The 17,950-nt window shown below is 40.2% G+C and overlaps 1 protein-coding gene across 3 annotated transcripts in view; it reads left to right on the top strand.

Annotated features, from left to right (window-relative positions):
* The window catches only part of TEK (TEK receptor tyrosine kinase), a 42,054-nt gene that overhangs the window by 11,571 nt on the left and 12,533 nt on the right, over window positions 1–17,950 (top strand). Inside the window, exons 2-10 of one of the 3 annotated variants that reach the window (XM_054809312.1) lie at window positions 988–1,299; window positions 6,572–6,682; window positions 10,248–10,400; window positions 12,515–12,646; window positions 13,836–13,976; window positions 14,701–14,829; window positions 16,002–16,156; window positions 16,442–16,583; window positions 16,967–17,128. In XM_054809312.1, coding sequence (XP_054665287.1) covers window positions 988–1,299; window positions 6,572–6,682; window positions 10,248–10,400; window positions 12,515–12,646; window positions 13,836–13,976; window positions 14,701–14,829; window positions 16,002–16,156; window positions 16,442–16,583; window positions 16,967–17,128 — 1,437 coding nt within the window. The remainder of the gene's footprint in view (window positions 1–987; window positions 1,300–6,571; window positions 6,683–10,247; window positions 10,401–12,514; window positions 12,647–13,835; window positions 13,977–14,700; window positions 14,830–16,001; window positions 16,157–16,441; window positions 16,584–16,966; window positions 17,129–17,950) is intronic. The other 2 variants (XM_054809314.1, XM_054809313.1) reach the window with 2 other exon arrangements.

Here is a 17,950-nt window from a genome sequence, read left to right as displayed (position 1 = left end):
CAAAGCAGGAATAAAAGATGAATAAAAGAAATCAATTATTCTTCCTGTTTCAACTGGAAAAAATGTTACTGTTTCCCTTCTCCTTACCCTGAATTTCAAAAGTAAAGGGAAACGCCTGTTATTTGCAAATTGTTGATTATAGGAGAGCTGTATTTCCCTCCTGCTATGTGCATTTGAACAACTAAATCTGTAGCACTCTGCCAGAGACTGTTTTAATTAGGCTTGTACCTATCATTTTCAAAGAACTTCCATCTCCGTGTATTTCTGGCAGTTCTATTGATCAAGGGGAGCCATTTTGATTGATTTAAACCTAACCTTGTAAAAAATGGCTTTACTAGCGCTGCCGACTTGCTCTTTGTTTTTGAGAAAGTTTCTTCGTGCCAAGGTTTTTTCTGCTGTCTGTTAAGGCTTCGAATGGTTGACATGTGAATGATGATGAAATCATTAATCCGAATTCATAAAACAGCTGAAAAAAATACTCCGAGTGTTCAAAGTACTACCAATTCCTGTAAATGAAAGACATATCTGCTTTACATCAATTCATATGTATTAAATCCATGTAAAGGATGTAAAAGAAACACTATTAAACTGACTAGACCTTATGATCTACTGACCCTGTAACCAGCAAAGCACCATACTAAAAGCACTTATGTATATATCTAACTGTCCAGGGATCTGTCTGCTTCTGCAATCCATGGTTTTCCTTGGGCTTCTGCAACAGCTCTTAAAAGAAGTTCCACAAGTTTGCAAAGCTTATTTCCTCTTCTGAGAAGAACAAACTACATCTGTTTGTGACATAAAACCCAAAAACTAAAGTCAGTGTAGCAGAATATAAAATTTACAATCTTCCTATTTTGCACAAAAGGTATGCAAGACACCAGCCAGAGAAACCCCGAGTATGGGGTGAAACAGCTTATCTGGTGATTTGATCGGCCACATACTCAAACTCTGCAGTAAAGTTTTTTCACTTGCTGCTTTTTTCCTTAGGTAAAGTGGAAGCGGCACTGGACCTCATACTGATCAATTCATTCCCTCTGGTGGGCAACTCCGAGACATCACTTATCTGTATCACTTCCAAATGGCGTTCCCGTGAGTCTATCACAATAGACCGAGACCAAGAGGATGTGACAAACCAGCACCGGGAACCACTGGAAGTTAATGAAGATTCAAAGAGACCAACAGCCAAAACAGTGGTGTGGAAGAGGGAACAGGCCAGTGAAACTATTGGAGCATATTACTGTGAAGGGAAACTCAAGGATGAGGTGACAAGGATACATACCATGAAGATGCCACTGGGAGGTACTGTATGGTGGTCAGAGATGAGTTTTGCATGTCCTTGCTTGCAGATGGGCAGTTATCCCCAGCTGACCCAAGTGGGCACAAACATGGCCCCAAAGCAGGCAAGGCAGTCTGGAGTCAACAAAAATAGACTTGGCTCAAGCCCGTGATTTTTTTTTGAAGTGCAGAGAGACAACTGGTCGATACCAGCTGCCAGTCATTTCCTCATGGAAGTTAGTCAGACATCTGTAGGTATTCTGCCTGTGTCTGGCTACTGGCAGGAACGCAGAGTCAGGTAGCGAACAAGGTAAGTACTGGCCTCACTGACCCCATGAAATAACACATGCAGTAACTCCTGCACTGGCTTTTTCACATCCCAGACTCTTGATTTCTAAACACGCTTCCATTTTAAAGTCTTGACAGATCTAAGATGTCGATAGCATAACATCGCTATCTTTTTTTTTTAATAAATGGGCAACCTGAGCCTACAAAATGACTGCCTTGCCTAAGGTTCAGTAAAACTATGGATCAGCAGCATTGGATCTGCACAGTCTGTGTCAGCATGAAAAAAAACCAAAACACCCAACTCAACACTGGAAAGAAACTCCAGAGAAGTTTCCCAATATCTAAGAAGTTTATTCACAAAAATCTACTATGGATTTCACTATTGACTTAGTTTAGGTTTTCAAACTATGCACAGTAGAAAAAGCAAACATTGCAGGGAGATGGCAGGATGAGAAGGTGGGATTTCCAATGCTCAGCACTCTGGTCATTAAAATACATTTTCTTATGTGCACAATTTCACTTGTCTCTGGATCTGATTAGACTTCTGGAACAAGTTCCAAAGCAAAGAGATCACCATAAACTACAGAAAAGTGTAAGAAATTTTGGCTAATTTTCTGCCACAAATCAAGTTTTCAAAACTTCAGCCAATTTTTAGTAGACTTCACTGTACTGATAATGTTTTGTGGCATAGCAGCTGGTCTGTGAGGAGACTTGACACTTTTAATCTTTCTTTACAAGATTTTAATAAGAGGAATTATCATTGTTGGCATGTCCTAACATTGTACAGCAAATTTAGAAAAAAGAGGTTTTTCATTTATCTGAGCTGCAGCTAGTGTACATTTACTTCTTTTAGTAAGGGAACGTAGGAAGCAAAGTGGGCAGGTCAAGTGCATTTTTCTTTGGCTTATGGTTTCTCTGACCAAACGCGGTCTTTGAAGGGTTCGACCAGCCACCAAGAGAGCTCTGCAGATGCAGGCTGACAACTCCAGTGTTTAAAAGGAAGCTGCAGTGAGGAGGAGAAGATAACAGTCCATGGAAGGTCAATGATGTGACCCTGCCTGTGGTAGAATGCCAGTGAGCTGAGCACATCTCAGGCTGCTGTGTAGAACAACCTCCACGGGTGGAAGAGTGTCTTCTGAATCAATCAGTTTTTTGCGCTTGGTATCTGTGGACCTAGGAGCAGTGAATTTAAAGTAATCAAACTTTGAGAGCTTCCTATGTGACAGAAGTTTTTCTAACCAGAAATAAGACAAAATTCACATTGGCAGTAGGTAGGTTTCTTTCTGGGTTTGAATCCATTTCTCAGATTTTCTCTGCAAAAGCTTTCACCAAAAAAAATTGAGCTAGGAACTCGTTGGTGAATGCATATAATCTAATCAGGCTAAATGGGTGAGAAAGAGGCATGACAGAAGTTCTCAAAGCTATTAAAGTGCACAGAAAGAGGAAGAAGAGGTCAGTGAAGGACTGTGAGGTTTGGCAAAGCATCTGTAGTTGGAAAACAGGCCTTTTTCCCTTTTACTGTTGTTGTCTGAACGGTTTTTAAAGGCAGAGTGTGTTTTTCAACACCAAAAATTGAGCAAGAGTTGAAATGTGCAGTTTCTCATTGAGGACACAAAAGGCATGGGAAGGAGCAGCACTTCTGAAAATCCAGCCACTGTTTTGCAGCTTCAGGGCAAGAAGCTGCTGAAACACTCACTAAACATTAATCATTTAGTGTCGTTACTGTCATCTGCCTGATTAGGTACCTATTATCAGATATGAAGATACAGTGAAGATTTTTGCTGCATAATACAGAAAGATAACAGGTTCGTCTTCCTGTTTTACTATACCCATGTGCCATTCTGAAAGTCACAAGTCTGTTCTCCTGAATTCTTCATATTTTAGCATTATTGTTATGCATGCGATATTCATACATGCAATGAGAAGGAACAGATGTTTTATATATATATGGGGACTAATGCTGATACTGTATAGAGCACACATATCTAGAATGGAACACTATATAGCCTGTCCTGCATCTAGTCAAATATAATTTATGCAATTTCTCCACACAATGAATGTGTATTTTCATATATATCATTGAGTTTCCCCCACAGAAACTCTCTAGAGCAGGCAAAGGGACAATAATGGAAATGCTAGCAACAGAGCCTTATGGCGCTTGCCCTGCAACTCAGTTCATTATGTCTCTATAAGGAATTGGCACACTCAAGATGTGAAATCATGAAATACAAGTCACAATCTAAAAATACATTGGAACCGAGCCCACCAGGGAGTGTGGGTTCCTTTACATTGCAACAATACTCTGAAGAAAAAAATCTTGTGGTTGAGCTAAACAACATACAAAGAAAATGGGAATACAAAAGTTTAATATGTTGTTAAAACAATTAGTAATTCCTCACTAAATTTGGTCCAAACCACACTGCAACTAAAACACTTAGGATCATTTGTAACTAACAATTCATTTTGGGGAAAGCTGTTAAATTTTCTTTTCCTAAATAGATGATGATTTTCAGCATGCCTTTGTTATTCATAAATAATGTCCAACTCAGGAGCTGACAGTAAATTGGGACAGCTCTCAGTTTTTGTTTGACTGTTTTTAATGAGATCTTATTTCATTTTTCTCTATTAGAAATGTTTCTCTAAGATTTAAGTTCAGATACCAGTGCGTAGGTAACATCTATTGAGCAAATGCTCAGTAGATTCCCATGCATGTGCTTAGTATCATGCAGGAAGAGTCCTGCTGGAATCAGTTGGCTAGCACTTACAAAGGAATGAAAGCACGTGGCAGAGGCCCAGAGCATAAACACGAGAACTGCACAGGGGACGGGAATTCCATTCTGCAAAGAACTGTGAGTTTTCAACAATTGTCTTATTTCCAATCTGAAATAAAGCATTAACATGTCAAAATTCTCAAGGAAATAAAATTTTGGGAGAGAAGTTGGTGTGGATTGATAGGATTGTCTTAATTTTTACTCAGATTGTCTTTCTTTAATTTTATGTCACATAACACAAACATTTTGATTTTTAATTAAAATGTCATTCTGAAATAGGAATATTAAAATGTTCCTTCCTCAAATATTGCAATAATACCACCCTTTTCTTCCTCTCAGATTTTACAAAATAATGTACAAATGGATGTACTAAAGTAGTTTCAGCCTCATGCAATCTTTGAGGTAGCATCTACTTGCTCATTTTTTACAGCTCTATTACATATATAACATAACAGGATGCTAGTTCATAATTTTTTCTCTGCTTTCTGAACCAATCTCTGTTTATTTCTTTGTCACCAAATTTCAGCCACAGACTAGATTTGTTTTCTGCATCCATTGGTATGAACATAAGTATACTTTATTGACAGTTTTCTAAAAAAGAGTCATGACTATAGATAAATGGCAGCAATTTTTTTATGAATAAGTTGTCTAACAGTTCGTACTAACTTGCGTATGTGTTCCTTAAACAAAATATTCCCTGTGAAATAAATGTGACTTTAATAGAAATGGAACCTGTGCAAATGCAGGGCCGACTAGGAGCATGACTGACTCTCCAGGGATCCCTTCCGGCTGAGGCTCAGGTGGGTCATTCTGTCAGAAAGGTCCCACTCACCTTGCTGGGGAGGCAGGTGGCAGCAGAACCGGGCTCCCAGGAGCTGAACAAAACCAAGGTGCAGGACGGAATTCCCTGAGAGGAACTTGCAGAGGAGGAACAAAAAGGCTAAAGACCCTGAAAAACAGAAAAAGAAAAGCGGCTGGTGAAAATCCATGCCTCACTCCCCTGGGTGCTCTAAAAGAGAAAGTACAAAGGTGTAACATTCTCACTCAGGTAAAGAGCTGGAATACTTTGGAAGTTAAGTTTGCCTAATTATAGAAGAGTTTCTGTAATTTTTTTGCCATACGACATATCAGTGTCAGTACAGCATAAAACCTCAGAGCTAAAAATAGTCAGAAAAACTCGATTTGTCCTTGAAAAACCCCACAGCTTTCCCTTGGAATTTTCCAGCTAAATGAAAGGAAGGGTCCTTAACTTCTAACTTGTTTCAAAGTAATGTTGCAATTAAAATTATCATTTCACTGGTTTTAAAAGTTACTATTTCTTGAGGTTTTTCTGTCCCTTCCCCAATTATCTTCTTACCTTTTTTCCACTTGTAATGATAAGGAATAGGCTAAAATTTTGTGAAAATCATTCTATCTACTACTTTATTCTTTTTCTTAAATCAAGAACCATAAACAAATGTATAAAAGTACTTTTCTTTTTAAGCAGAAAAATGAATTTCAATTTCCCAACTGGAAAATTGAAAAATGTCACCGATCTGGACTGTTCCTCATATAGAATTTTTATTTTAGTTAAGCCACAATTCCAGATTAAACCATTTTGGTAAAAGTACCACTGGCTGTGAATATGTTTTTTCATTTGTTCTTAGTGCAAGCCAACACTCTCAGTATTTATAGAGAGCATAGTGAACTAACCCAGGCACAAACCTACTCTATCTTACTGCATCTCCCCCAGACCCTGCATGACTGTGGTCTCCCGAACTATCTTGACTGTTCAGCATCATAAAGCTAAAACAGAAAAGAACTGAGTCACTCAGGGTCTTTGTCTGCCAATGACAGCTTGTTCCCTACAATACATTTTCCAGTACTCTATCCAGTCTGCTTTAAAAATGTCTCAAGGGATGAAGAAACTTGGGAAAATGTTTTACAGCCAGTTGGAGCTCCTAGTTAGGAAGTGTTTCCAGTTGCTCAGCCAAAAATCGCTTTTTTCCTTTTATTTCATGCCTCAGGTTCTAGTGGAAGACTCTTGTTTCAAGGTATAGGTGAGTTCTTTGTCTTTGCCAAAACATAGAATCGAGGTTGCTGGTGATAAAGAGTCGGTGTGTGCTCTAAAGAAATTTAAATGTCAAAATCTGAGTCAGGGTGATGCTGTAAACCACTGTGAGCTTTAGGCCCAGACACCAGATAGAGACAATAACTGCTGCTATTTACCCCATACTTCTGTCCTGTTCTGTTTTCAGCCTCATTCCACCCGGTGGCATTAACTGTTACAGCAAATAAGGGAGAGCCTGTGAATATTTCCTTCATCAGAATGGCAGCAAAGGAGGAAGATGCAGTGATCTACAAAAATGGTAATTAACCTTTCTCTCTTGTCTTTTCTCTTCCTGCTATCATTGTCTTAGCCAAGTGCCATGTAACTGGTTTGAAGTCATTGCTGATGATGCCCATGCTGTGCAACTGGAGCAGACGTAATTCCTCACGCCTTTATTGTTCCCTAAAGGACCAATTTGCATACCGAATATACTGAGCTGACCTGTTTCTCTTCCAGCAGAATGCCAAATCCTGTGTTTATACCTTTGCTTTGTTTCTCATTTTCCTTTTTGATTTCCTTCTATATGCCCTCATATATTTGCCCAGCTGATTTTAGCTTTTTTTTTTCCCCTGTGCCACTGTGAAGGCCTAGTTACTGCATCTTTTCAAGTGCATACATTTCCTTTTTCAAATGGCTCTTCAGGCTAAGAAATCAAGCACTAATCTGCTATTAGAAGGGTAAAACTGTCAACAAAATCTAATCCTTGTTTCATTCAATTACAAAAATTAGTCAGGTTGTGAAATTTATGACACCAACTTTTCTATGTAACACAGCACCTAAATCACATGTAACTCGCTGTTCAGCTGTGTGTTGCTACTGCTTGACACTTGGAAATACGTGGTTTGCTTTCTACCTCCTGTAGAAATTTAGTGAAATACTGGTTGCTAAACTCACAGTGCCTTCATACTTAATCAGAATGTTAGAGTCCAACAAATTACAGCTGTGGAAAGCACACATAATGTACACATCTTTGTCTACTGACAGTCTAGCTTACAGCAAGCTACCAGGAAACAGGCATTAAATAGAGCAGGATGAGGTAAGGAAGTGTCAGCACACTGCAAAAGAATGCATGCAGTGGGTCAGCCTCAGCCCCAGTTACTGAATATGTGGAGAACTTCTCTACAGGCTGGAAGAGAAAAATAACCAAAAAGTGTCTTGTAAAAAGGCGATATGCAAAGCAGAGTTCCTTAAAGACCTGTTTCTTCGCTCTTCAGAGATTCAGCTATCGCAGTGCACAGTGGAGAAGGTTTGCCGTCACTTGTCCTTTCAGGATTCCCAAGGAAATTTTGTGATGTCCTGTCAACATTTTGTCATACAAGAACCAGCTGATATGTTGGAGCAGGAGTGCTTACATCATGGTGCTGCCTTAGCTGGGATTCCAACTGGAAATTGGGCAAAAAGCCTCAAATTAGCCATGACTCTAGACAGTAGGTCAAATTCTTCACCTGAGATTGCAGCTGAAATAGCATCCCTGATGATTCCTGATACAGGAGCTGGCAAAGAAGAGAAAATACTTGTCGTGTCATATTTAACTGTTGCCATCTCTCATTTCAGGCATTTAAAGTACCACTTCCCCCTTGCAGACGCTCACAAAGGCTCTCTAGAGAATGAGCCTGTTCTGCTAAACAAGATTGCTTTTAGACATTGGCATAACTTGTGCCATCTTGGAAAACAAGCCACAAAAACCAAACCTTGCTAACAGACTGTGAGCATAAGGCTTTCTTAATACTTTGCTGCCAGGTTTATTTGCAGCTTGTAACTTGGAAGATATGCAAAAAAAGCTCCACAGTTTCAGAACTAATCCCTTTCATCCTTTGCTCTTTTTCTTTGGCCCTGTTTTCTTGAAGAACTGTCATGTGTTGTCATGGACTAAACCGACCCAAGATCTTTTTGCTATTTTGATTATGATCCTCAGCAAAGTTTTATGTTTCTAGGCTGCCTTAAATTTGTAGTCAAATTGATATTATGATAGTATGGATGATCACAGACAGCAAAGGTCCTGCCTGAACAGTTTACCTTCCAAATTATTTCAGCAAAGTGAAAAAAGTTGTTTCATTATCCACATAACTGTAAGGATATGTAGGGGCATTTGATTTGTGGGAGTATCATCTGGTTAATGGTCATTCAGCATAAAAGACTAAGACAAAAAACAAGAGAAGTAATAAATGAACAGACACACAAGCCCTAAGGAGTAGCAGGTGACAGAAAACATCAAAGGGCCGAACTCTCCAGCTTCTGAGGGCCACTGAGGGAACACAAAGCCCTGAGCAGCTTCAGCCAGAGCTTTGTGGGTATAAGCAGGGAGCAGGGTAATCGTGGATCTCAGGGGGAAAGAGCAAAGTCATGGCATGATTGAGGGGGACTGTGAGCATGTGTGAAATACTGGGATATGCAGAGAAAGAGCCAAACAGGAGAAAGGGAGGGCTCAAAGTGATTGGGAAAGGAACAAGCACGGGAAAATGGCGCAGGAGGCAGGTAAAAGGTGCCACTTGCATGTGTGCAAGCTGCAGGCCAGTACACCGGTCTGGCCAAGCTCTGCACTACAGTTGGTCCGATCTTACTAAACTCTATTCCTAATTGTTCTTCAACATAAGTGTGCTCCCTACCTGGTATGCATATGTATAATCTGCTAGTGACCTTCAGGCCAGACAAGAAGGCACAGCAGGTAACTCCTAGTAACTGGAAACACATGCCAGGCGTCAAAGGGGCTTGTACGTCTGGGGCCAGCAACCAGAGAGACAAAGTTATGGCAGGGACCCATTTGCATGTGCGTGTGCATGTGTGACACCTGTCAACTTCAAGCCAGGCTAACCAGTGAGTAGGATAATAGGTCTGAGAGACAGCTATTTAGAGACAGTGTAGGTCCAGGCCTACGGCTAAGACCCATTTTTGGGTGTGTGAGATCTGCCAGCAAGCCTGACTAGCTGGCAAGTGAGAATGGGATCAGACTGTCTGTGTTGTTTATGTGTATGTGAGTGCCATGTGCACGTGCAGTACCTGTAGAGGCACAGTTCTGCTGTGCGGCTCTGCTGGCAGCTGGTTTTGTCGGTACAGTGTGTGTGAGCATGTGCACGTATGTTTTGCTGGACCTGGCAGCAGCTGACTGCAGCAGCCTTGCTCTAATAGAGTGGAGCAGAAGGACTCCCAGGAGTCCTGAAGTCCACTGGATGCAGCTTCTCTTTCACAACAGTTAATGTTCACATGTTGTTACCTGGTGATCCAGAGGGATGGGAGAAGACCAAATGCTATCGCCTTACTTAGCAAGCATGTATGACCAACTACAGCAAACCTAGAAGAACATTGATAAGGTCCCTTGGTGAAAAAAATAGAAGGGACGAAAACATGTTAAGTCTGGGAGGAAAAGACAAAGCTGTGCTGCGCTCTTCCTGCTTTGGTCTGCTAAGTAAACCTTTGTGCTACTCAGATTAAATAGGACCTGGCTGTCATTTGCTATGTGACTCCTTCCAGCCACACTAGACTCCTTGCAGATGGTCACCCCTCACTTCAGGAAAGGCCAAGAAACAAAATGAACATTTTTAACCACTAGACTCTTAGCAACATTTCTGTAAGGCCATGCTGAACTCAAAGTAGTTTTTCCCATTCATCTACTAAATCTCCTCAAGATCTAGTTTCCTTTTTACTTGCACCTCTCCAGTTATCGAAAAAACAATACAGCTAAAGAGCTGTCAGCAAATTCATAACTAATAAATAGATTCGACTGCTTAGCTCATCACAGGTGTCCTTCCTCTGTAACCAATGCAAATGCATTTCTGTCTGTAGAGGGTGAATGACTTGTCTGTTGTATCCATGTGCTCCTTCCCCAGGCTCCTTCATCCACTCTGTGCCCAGGCATGAAGTGCCAGGGGAGCTGGAAGTCTCCTATCCTCAAGTTCAGCCACAGGATGCAGGGGTTTACTCTGCCAGATATATAGGAGGAAACCTGTTTACTTCTGCTTACACAAGGCTTATTGTAAGACGTAAGTTCCATTAATGTGCACTGATGATTAATTGTTTAAATTCGTAATGAATCTGACATGAAACTTACACTGTGCCCAAATAAGGGCCAAAATCTTTCTTGGCATAAGCTGCCATCGGATTATGTCAGAATTTTTTTCCCAAGGATCTTTGGTACAAGCTGATACTGATTTAAGCAGCTGAGAGAAAAAAAAGAATTCAGATTTATGTTCAATTTATCTTAGCTGTTGTCAGGACAGCTAGCTCCTTTCTCAGCATCTCAGCTTTTCAAACACCAAGTAAGCATAAACAAAGAAGGTGGCACTGGGTCTCCCATGAATATGAGATGTGGGTCTGAGCACAAAAAAGGAATTTTCAAATGTCTCTGTTCTCTATGGTGAGCTACATACAAACCCCATTTATCATAAGATTTCTTATCCTTAGCATACATTATTGTAATTTCACAAACTATCCCAGCCTTAGTTAGGTCTTAAAGTTCACCTCCCAGCAGATGACAGGACCAGTTTACAATGCAGGTGAATATTTTCCATTAAGTATTCCACATGTCTTGTAGCTCATGCTGCTATGTCCATTTTCATCAGGTAAAAAGAAAATTATATTCTATTAACCTGGATAGAAATATAAAACTGGTATGTAAAAATAAATAGCTGTTCAAATAGCTTACATTATGGAGGAAATGTTTCTGACAGTAAAATGTATTTTACTTACTAACATCCACAGAATACTTCCAGGAGTCATGAATGAATCGATATAATGCCCCAAATTTGGATTTTGAAACTATTGCCACCTTACTAAATGAAACGGTCCAAGATCTGTTCTCTGCTCTAGTGCAAGCCACACAGCAGAAGACTTATCCATGAATTCTGCCCCCTGCCTTGACACAGGCTTTTGTCTTGCCCGTGCTGCCCATTGGGAAAACTCCCGGGGCGTAGTTTGGGAGAGTCATAGGGAGCACACTAACAATAAAGGGAATGGTGGATTACATGCCACTGCTGAAACATGTCCCGTCTTTCTTTGAATTAGCAGTACACACACAGACTGATGATTTTTAGCAAAGTGTAACCACAGGTAAGAATTTCATTCCAGGACAAGGAGGAGATAGAGCTCCAAGTACCATGTGGATTCATTAAACGCTTCCTGACCCAAGTCTGGATTACCCACTTTTAGTGACCCTGCCTCAGGACTTTCCAGTTTATTATCTCCTCAGTCCTAGCTTTACACTAGAGGAAGTCATAAAGATTAATTTCTGTGATGTAAGAAACATTGTTACAAATGAAATACTGGAAATTATTGACTCTTCTCAGCTCCCACTGATTTCAAAAGCAGCTCAGAGAATTTTGCATCTTGCAGAAATAGGTTAAGCATTTGCATGATGAAGTCATATATATCTGTTTAGAGCTTGAGCTCTGCTTTATGAAATCAGTATCAAAACTCTCAGTGGCAGGATTAATGGTAGTAGTATCTTTTTAAATTATGAAGCAGGAAACAAAATCATGACAGACATTAAAATGACTGATTGCTCTTAGTCCATTTACTCCAGGAACAGGTCACCAGTTGATTGATCCTTCTTATAAAGACCCAGTGAAGACAATAAAGACACAAGAAATGTGAACCTGGTCTAATGAACTTTCAAGAAAAATATTATTACAGAAAAAAAATCACGACTTGCCAAATGCTGGTACAACACCAGTGATGCCGGGCTTGGTTCTGCTGGCTTACAACCAGTACAGCCAGCTCCCGGTGAAGCCTGGACTTTCTGTCAGTCTCAGATCCTTGCTACAAGAAGAGAAATCTTAAAAAATAACATCTTTGTCAACTTCCAAACTAAAGCATCTATCTCTAGTTTCAAAAATGGAAGACTTTTTCACTTCTTTCCTTGAAGATGTTACGTAGCATTACTCTGTACTATGCAGCAGTTCTGCTCCAGAATTAAGGGCACTTCCATAACGAAAAAAGTGATTCCTTACATTAGGTCAGTTGGCTGCAGGCTTAGGGGGACCATATGGATCGGGTTTTTAGGTATTTTACTATTTGTCTTAATTAAAAATAATTTTACTGCTTGATTGGTTACTGAATAAGAAGACAACAAATATGTCATTATTTTTCTGCATAAAAGGATGTGAGGCGCAGAAATGGGGCCCTTCCTGTAGCTCCCACTGCCCTTCCTGCATGAACAATGGCATTTGTCATGAAGATACTGGGGAATGCATCTGTCCTCCAGGTTTTATGGGAAAAACATGCGAGAAAGGTAAGCAAATACTATTTTCACAGATTGTTTATTAATTTGTTCTCAGTAGCAGAAGCTGGCAGTTTTTGGGAGAAGCATCAAATGGAGTAGCCTTGTTTTACTCTTTATAGCTATACCATTTGCAGCCTGTGCTGGAGACAGCAGTGTTGTGTGAGATGAACTCTGAATTAGAAAGGCTGCTCTTGTAGTTGTGATTTAACTTCTCCCTCTCTTTTCCTAGTAGGGGTTATTTTGCTGGGCAAAATTAATGTTTCCAACTCTTCTTGATCAATATGCACTTGGGACAGTGTGCCAGATAATCTCTTTTAGGTTCCTCTTCCCACAAGAGGCTGGACCAGATGATCTTTTGAGAACCCTTCCAGCCTGGGCTGTTCTACGATTCCCCTGAAATCAGTATGCTTGAAGCTACTGACTGAGTGTTAAATGCATGATAGGATAGATGTTAAGGATACACTGGCACTGGGAAATGAAGCCCTGTGTTAGAGAATCCCTGGCTACTTCTGAACATGCTGCTAGCATGCTCACAGAGTGATTTGTCTCTGTAGGGGTGCATGAGTAGAACAGTGTATGTCTGTGTGTGCATATCCATGTCTGAGACAATTAGTTTGGATTCTGGAATAATTACAGCAGGCATCACATTGCTCTGATCTCTCCAAGCAACGTTTGGGGCCAATGCTAAACATGTATCCTAATATTCTGACTGAATTGCAGTGCTGCAAATACTAGAGCTAAGCTATTGGCACAGTTGATATCTGAACTACTCTAATGTAGCACAGATCGTATCACAAAAGCAAAACCTAGAGCTTGGCAGTTTCATATGCACTGACCTCTAAGAAGAATATTTGGTTTTCATGGCGCTGTTTGTCCATATTAAAAGGCTTATAAAGAGGTTTTATTGTGAATAATATTGCTGTCTCCAGCAATACCCAAAGCAATGGGTGCTTTGCTGATGTATCCTCACATGGAAGAAAGTTATGCTTATTTCTGCTGCCTGAAGTTCACCATTAGTGCAGCCATGGCTTAAAGCAGTTACAGATGTTACTATATCTGGTATCTGAATGGTAAAAATGCTATTTTTTAAATTTTAATTCATGTTTTTTCTTGTCTAAAGCTGTATCATTAGAAGCATTAGCTCTTTTGTGGACTTAATGCCATTGGGGTATTCCTTCCCTCTCTCCCTTCAATATAGCTTGTGGAGCCAATACATTTGGCAAAACATGTGAAGAGAGCTGTAAAGAAAACTACGGCTGCAGAAACTATATGTTCTGTCTACCAGATCCATATGGTTGTTCTTGCGCCACAGGATGGATGGGACTGGAATGTGATAAAGGTATAGTAAAAAATATGAGGCATGGTGAAGACTCCTTAGTGTGCTACACATAGGAAATACAGAAGTGAACTAACAGCAAGGACTAAAAGACAGGATTTTTTACATTTGGTAATAGAGGGATAATAATAGTTACTCATCTCAGAGGGCCATGTCATATTCTCAGAAAAAGGGCACAGTAAGGTTAAAAAATATTTAAATTATTCTGCAAAATGAATTGATGTTCTACTGAGACATTAAAAATCCTTTAAAAGCTACGGTCCTGCTGTATTTCTACAAGTCAAACTAAGCAATTCAATGCCAAACATATATCCATTGCTGAGCAATACTGAGCATTGTTCACTTCAATTAGACTGCAATCTCTCTGGGACAGATGAGGCACATCTTCTTTTATGAATATGTGCCATCTTGTTCAATCGTGACATAACTCCAGTGAAACCTTTGGACACTACCACAGTGCAAGTGGAAGAACAGTGGAGATTGAAGAAACTTCCACATTGGCATCTAGTCTACAAATGACAGGCATGGACACAAATGCGCTCTATTTTTTTGATGTTAATATGTTCTCAGGATGCTCTGTAGATGATACAGTGCCAACACATATAGTTTTAAACTCAACCCAACTGAGGAAACTAAACCCGACGGGAGAATTGATACATGAGATTGAAAATTAATGGAAGACATTTTCTAGTACCTTTACACTAACTGGAAACATATGTACTTGCAGAATGCAAACCTGGTTTTTATGGGTCGGATTGCAAACTCAAATGTAATTGCCACAATCGAGGGACATGCGACAGATTTAAGGGCTGCATCTGCTCCCTTGGATGGCATGGTCTGCAATGTGAAAAAGAAGGTAAAGCAAGGTAACACGGTAGTAAATGGCTTTTCCAAGTGTAACTGAAACAGATCTTCATGCTGGTACAGCATTTCCACTCCAGGCTGGTATCCTTGCTCTGCCAATTACATTCCTGGGACCCAGACACTGCTGTACGTCTTTATTGCAATGTAGCGTTTTTAGGCCTCTGCCCCATATGCTGCATTTAGCAGGCTGGTATCCTACCATTTCATCTGATTTTGCTTCTGTTAGAGGTAGATTTGCAAACCTCACTGCATAGGATTTGACACTGACCTTAATATCAATTACTGACAGAAGCTGCACATCCTACCTGCATGATCAGCTTTTGGATAGATTGATGGTACTTTACCATTACCTACCTACCTCTTACTCATCTGCATATGCTCCTATACCATGTGCCTCATGATCTGAAATTGGTGACTGAGACAGCAAGACAACCCCAGAGTTTAAAACACCTCTGTCTCTCTGAGAGAGAGTTAAGCTTGCAGAGCTGAACATACCTCATTCAGAAAGAATCTCTTTTGGATTCAAGCAAGGTTTGACACACAGTATTTTATAAGATGCACTCAGCATCTATTATTTCTGCCTGATACATAAAGTGACAAATCCACTGTTAACTTATAAAAGCTTTCAAATGCAAAACCAAGCAAGGAATAAGACTGTGATCCAACCAGCCAAACTATACCATTGTGGTCTGACTGCTCTTACAAACAGGCAAAATGGGGAGCAAACAGATACTGCACAATCAGTACAAAATGTGTGCACAATTTTGCCATAGATAGACTGTCTGTGCTTAGAATGTCAGCGAGAAAGAGAGGAGAGAGGAGATGACCTGAGAGGAGAAGAAAGAGTGGACACAGGGCTTGTACCTTCTCACAGACATTTACACTGATGTCACAGTGCTGACTTTGGTAAGCATGACCCTTGCATATGGGTCTAGTGGTCTAGTGGAGGGTGTCCCTGCCCATGGCAGGGGGGTTGGAACTAGATGGTCTTCGAGGTCCCTTCCAACCCAAACCATTCTGTGATTCCATGATTCTGTATGCCCACATGAGGACAACCAGGCACCTATGCTGGCTATGCTCATTGTATGCCTCAACCTGTTTTGGTGCTGCCTTTTTAAAGTTCTGTTTGAAGGCTGATGTTAAAATACTACATATATTCTGTAGGTTCAGCAGATCTTTCACCTCAGATAGAAAACTTACTAGATCCTGTAGAACTCAATTCTGGCGTCGAGTTCAAGCCTTTTTGTATAGCAACTGGGATGCCACTTCCTAAATCTGAAGAATTTAAACTTTTGAAGCAAGACGGAACTGTCCTAAGGGTAGGCTCCTGATTAATTTCCTATAACTTCCTGTTATTTCTGATGTTTATACTGACTTTATCAGTAGTTAACGCACACTATGCTTTTCAACTATAATGTGAAATTATGATATTCTGAGATACCTCATGAGCTGGAGCACACACGAAACTATGACATTGACCACTGTAGATCCTTTCTATTGATATAACTAAACTCTAGATGAATTCCTAAACTGTGAGAAAGTGTCATGGGAATATTCCTAGATGCCCACATTTTTCAGGCCCTGTACGTCTTTTGTCATTTCAGCCTGCCCTAACTGTTACCAGTAATCGCTCTGAAGCCATGTTTACGATTAATCGAATCCAGCCCCGTGATACAGGAACCTGGGTCTGCAGTGTGCAGACAGTAGCTGGAATGGCAGAGAAACCATTTCAAGTTACAGTCAAAGGTAAAAACATGAATCTCTTCAAACATCTTTGCCTCTCTGCTTTTCAGGGCAGCTATATAATCTAACATGCCAGAGCTTTCTGTTCTCTGCACTGCAGGACAATGCCTGCAGAAATATCTACAGCCAGAATATGAACAGAAACCCTTTATAAGCAACGTACTAATTATGTGTATTGAAAAAATAAGTGTGATGTTAAGGATTAGAAGAAAACCCAAGGGTTTTTGCTGAATGATCTAAGCTGTCAGGGTTGGGTTGTAAATCCCTGTCTACTTTGCAAGACTTTTGAAGAAAATGTCCTGTTTACCTGTGGATCTAGGAAGATACCAGAGTTTTACTGATATAGGGAATTAAAAGGCTGGTTTAATACTTGCGTTCTTGCTCAGTTCCTCCTGTGCCACAGTATGCCCCAAGGCTGACAGACAGTGGACATAATTTTCTCATAATTGATATCAATGCTGAGTTACATCTTGGAGATGGACCTGTTGTGTCAACAAAACTCCTGTACAAGCCAGCAAAACGTTATCAGTCCTGGATGTCTGTGGAAGGTAAGAGGATGTTTTTTAATTCCCTTAAACACAAACTTCAGCTGCATGCTGAAACTTGATGTGGTGTCTGCTCTTGACTTGACTCAGAAGACTCTGCAACACATAAAAGTTGAATCTTTTATGACTGCATGCGTGACTCTCTATATCACTGTATAATGCTAATGTGGATGTGGTACACCAACAGTAGTCAAAAGTGTATATTCAGTTTTCAGTAACCAAAGACTCCCCCCTCCTTCCTTAAGATAAACAGTGCTCAATGTTGGACCCAGCTGTTGAAAACTCCCACGTAAATAGTAGGTTTTCAAAAGTAGTGAGCAGTATGGAGACATACTGGAGCATCTACAATCTCCCTTTGTGTCTATTGTGCCCTCTGGTGAGACAAATATCTTACCTAAATATTTATCAGGAATGGTATGGGCAAAATGAAACTTGCTTGTGAGGTGACCTCTTCCAACCCCGTTTTAACATTTTACAAAAGGCCTAAAATATTACAGGAAACATTACATGAACTTTAACAAGTAACAAACAACTGTTGTTACTAATTCAAGATAATCCAACATCTGCATACACAATGCATACTGCCTAAGCAACTAGTCTTGTTCTGTCCTTGAAGGAAGGGCAGATGGAAACATCCTTTAGGCTGGGTTGGAGCTCAACTTAAAAATAAGTATTTTATATTTCTAAATAGTTAGTCCTAGTGAATCAGGAATGAAAGAAGAGCCTGAGTATCTTAACCTTCCATGGTTAGTGGTTCAGGAATATTTTCCAAACTTTTTCTTCCTTAACATTTTTCAGCATGGGCTATGGCTTTACTTTCTCCTT

The sequence above is a fragment of the Grus americana genome, chromosome Z (genome assembly GCF_028858705.1).
Source record: "Grus americana isolate bGruAme1 chromosome Z, bGruAme1.mat, whole genome shotgun sequence".
NCBI classification, from domain to species: Eukaryota; Metazoa; Chordata; class Aves; order Gruiformes; family Gruidae; genus Grus; species Grus americana.
The sequence above is the reverse complement of the archived record's forward strand: the minus strand, read 5'-3'. Positions and strand labels throughout refer to the sequence as shown.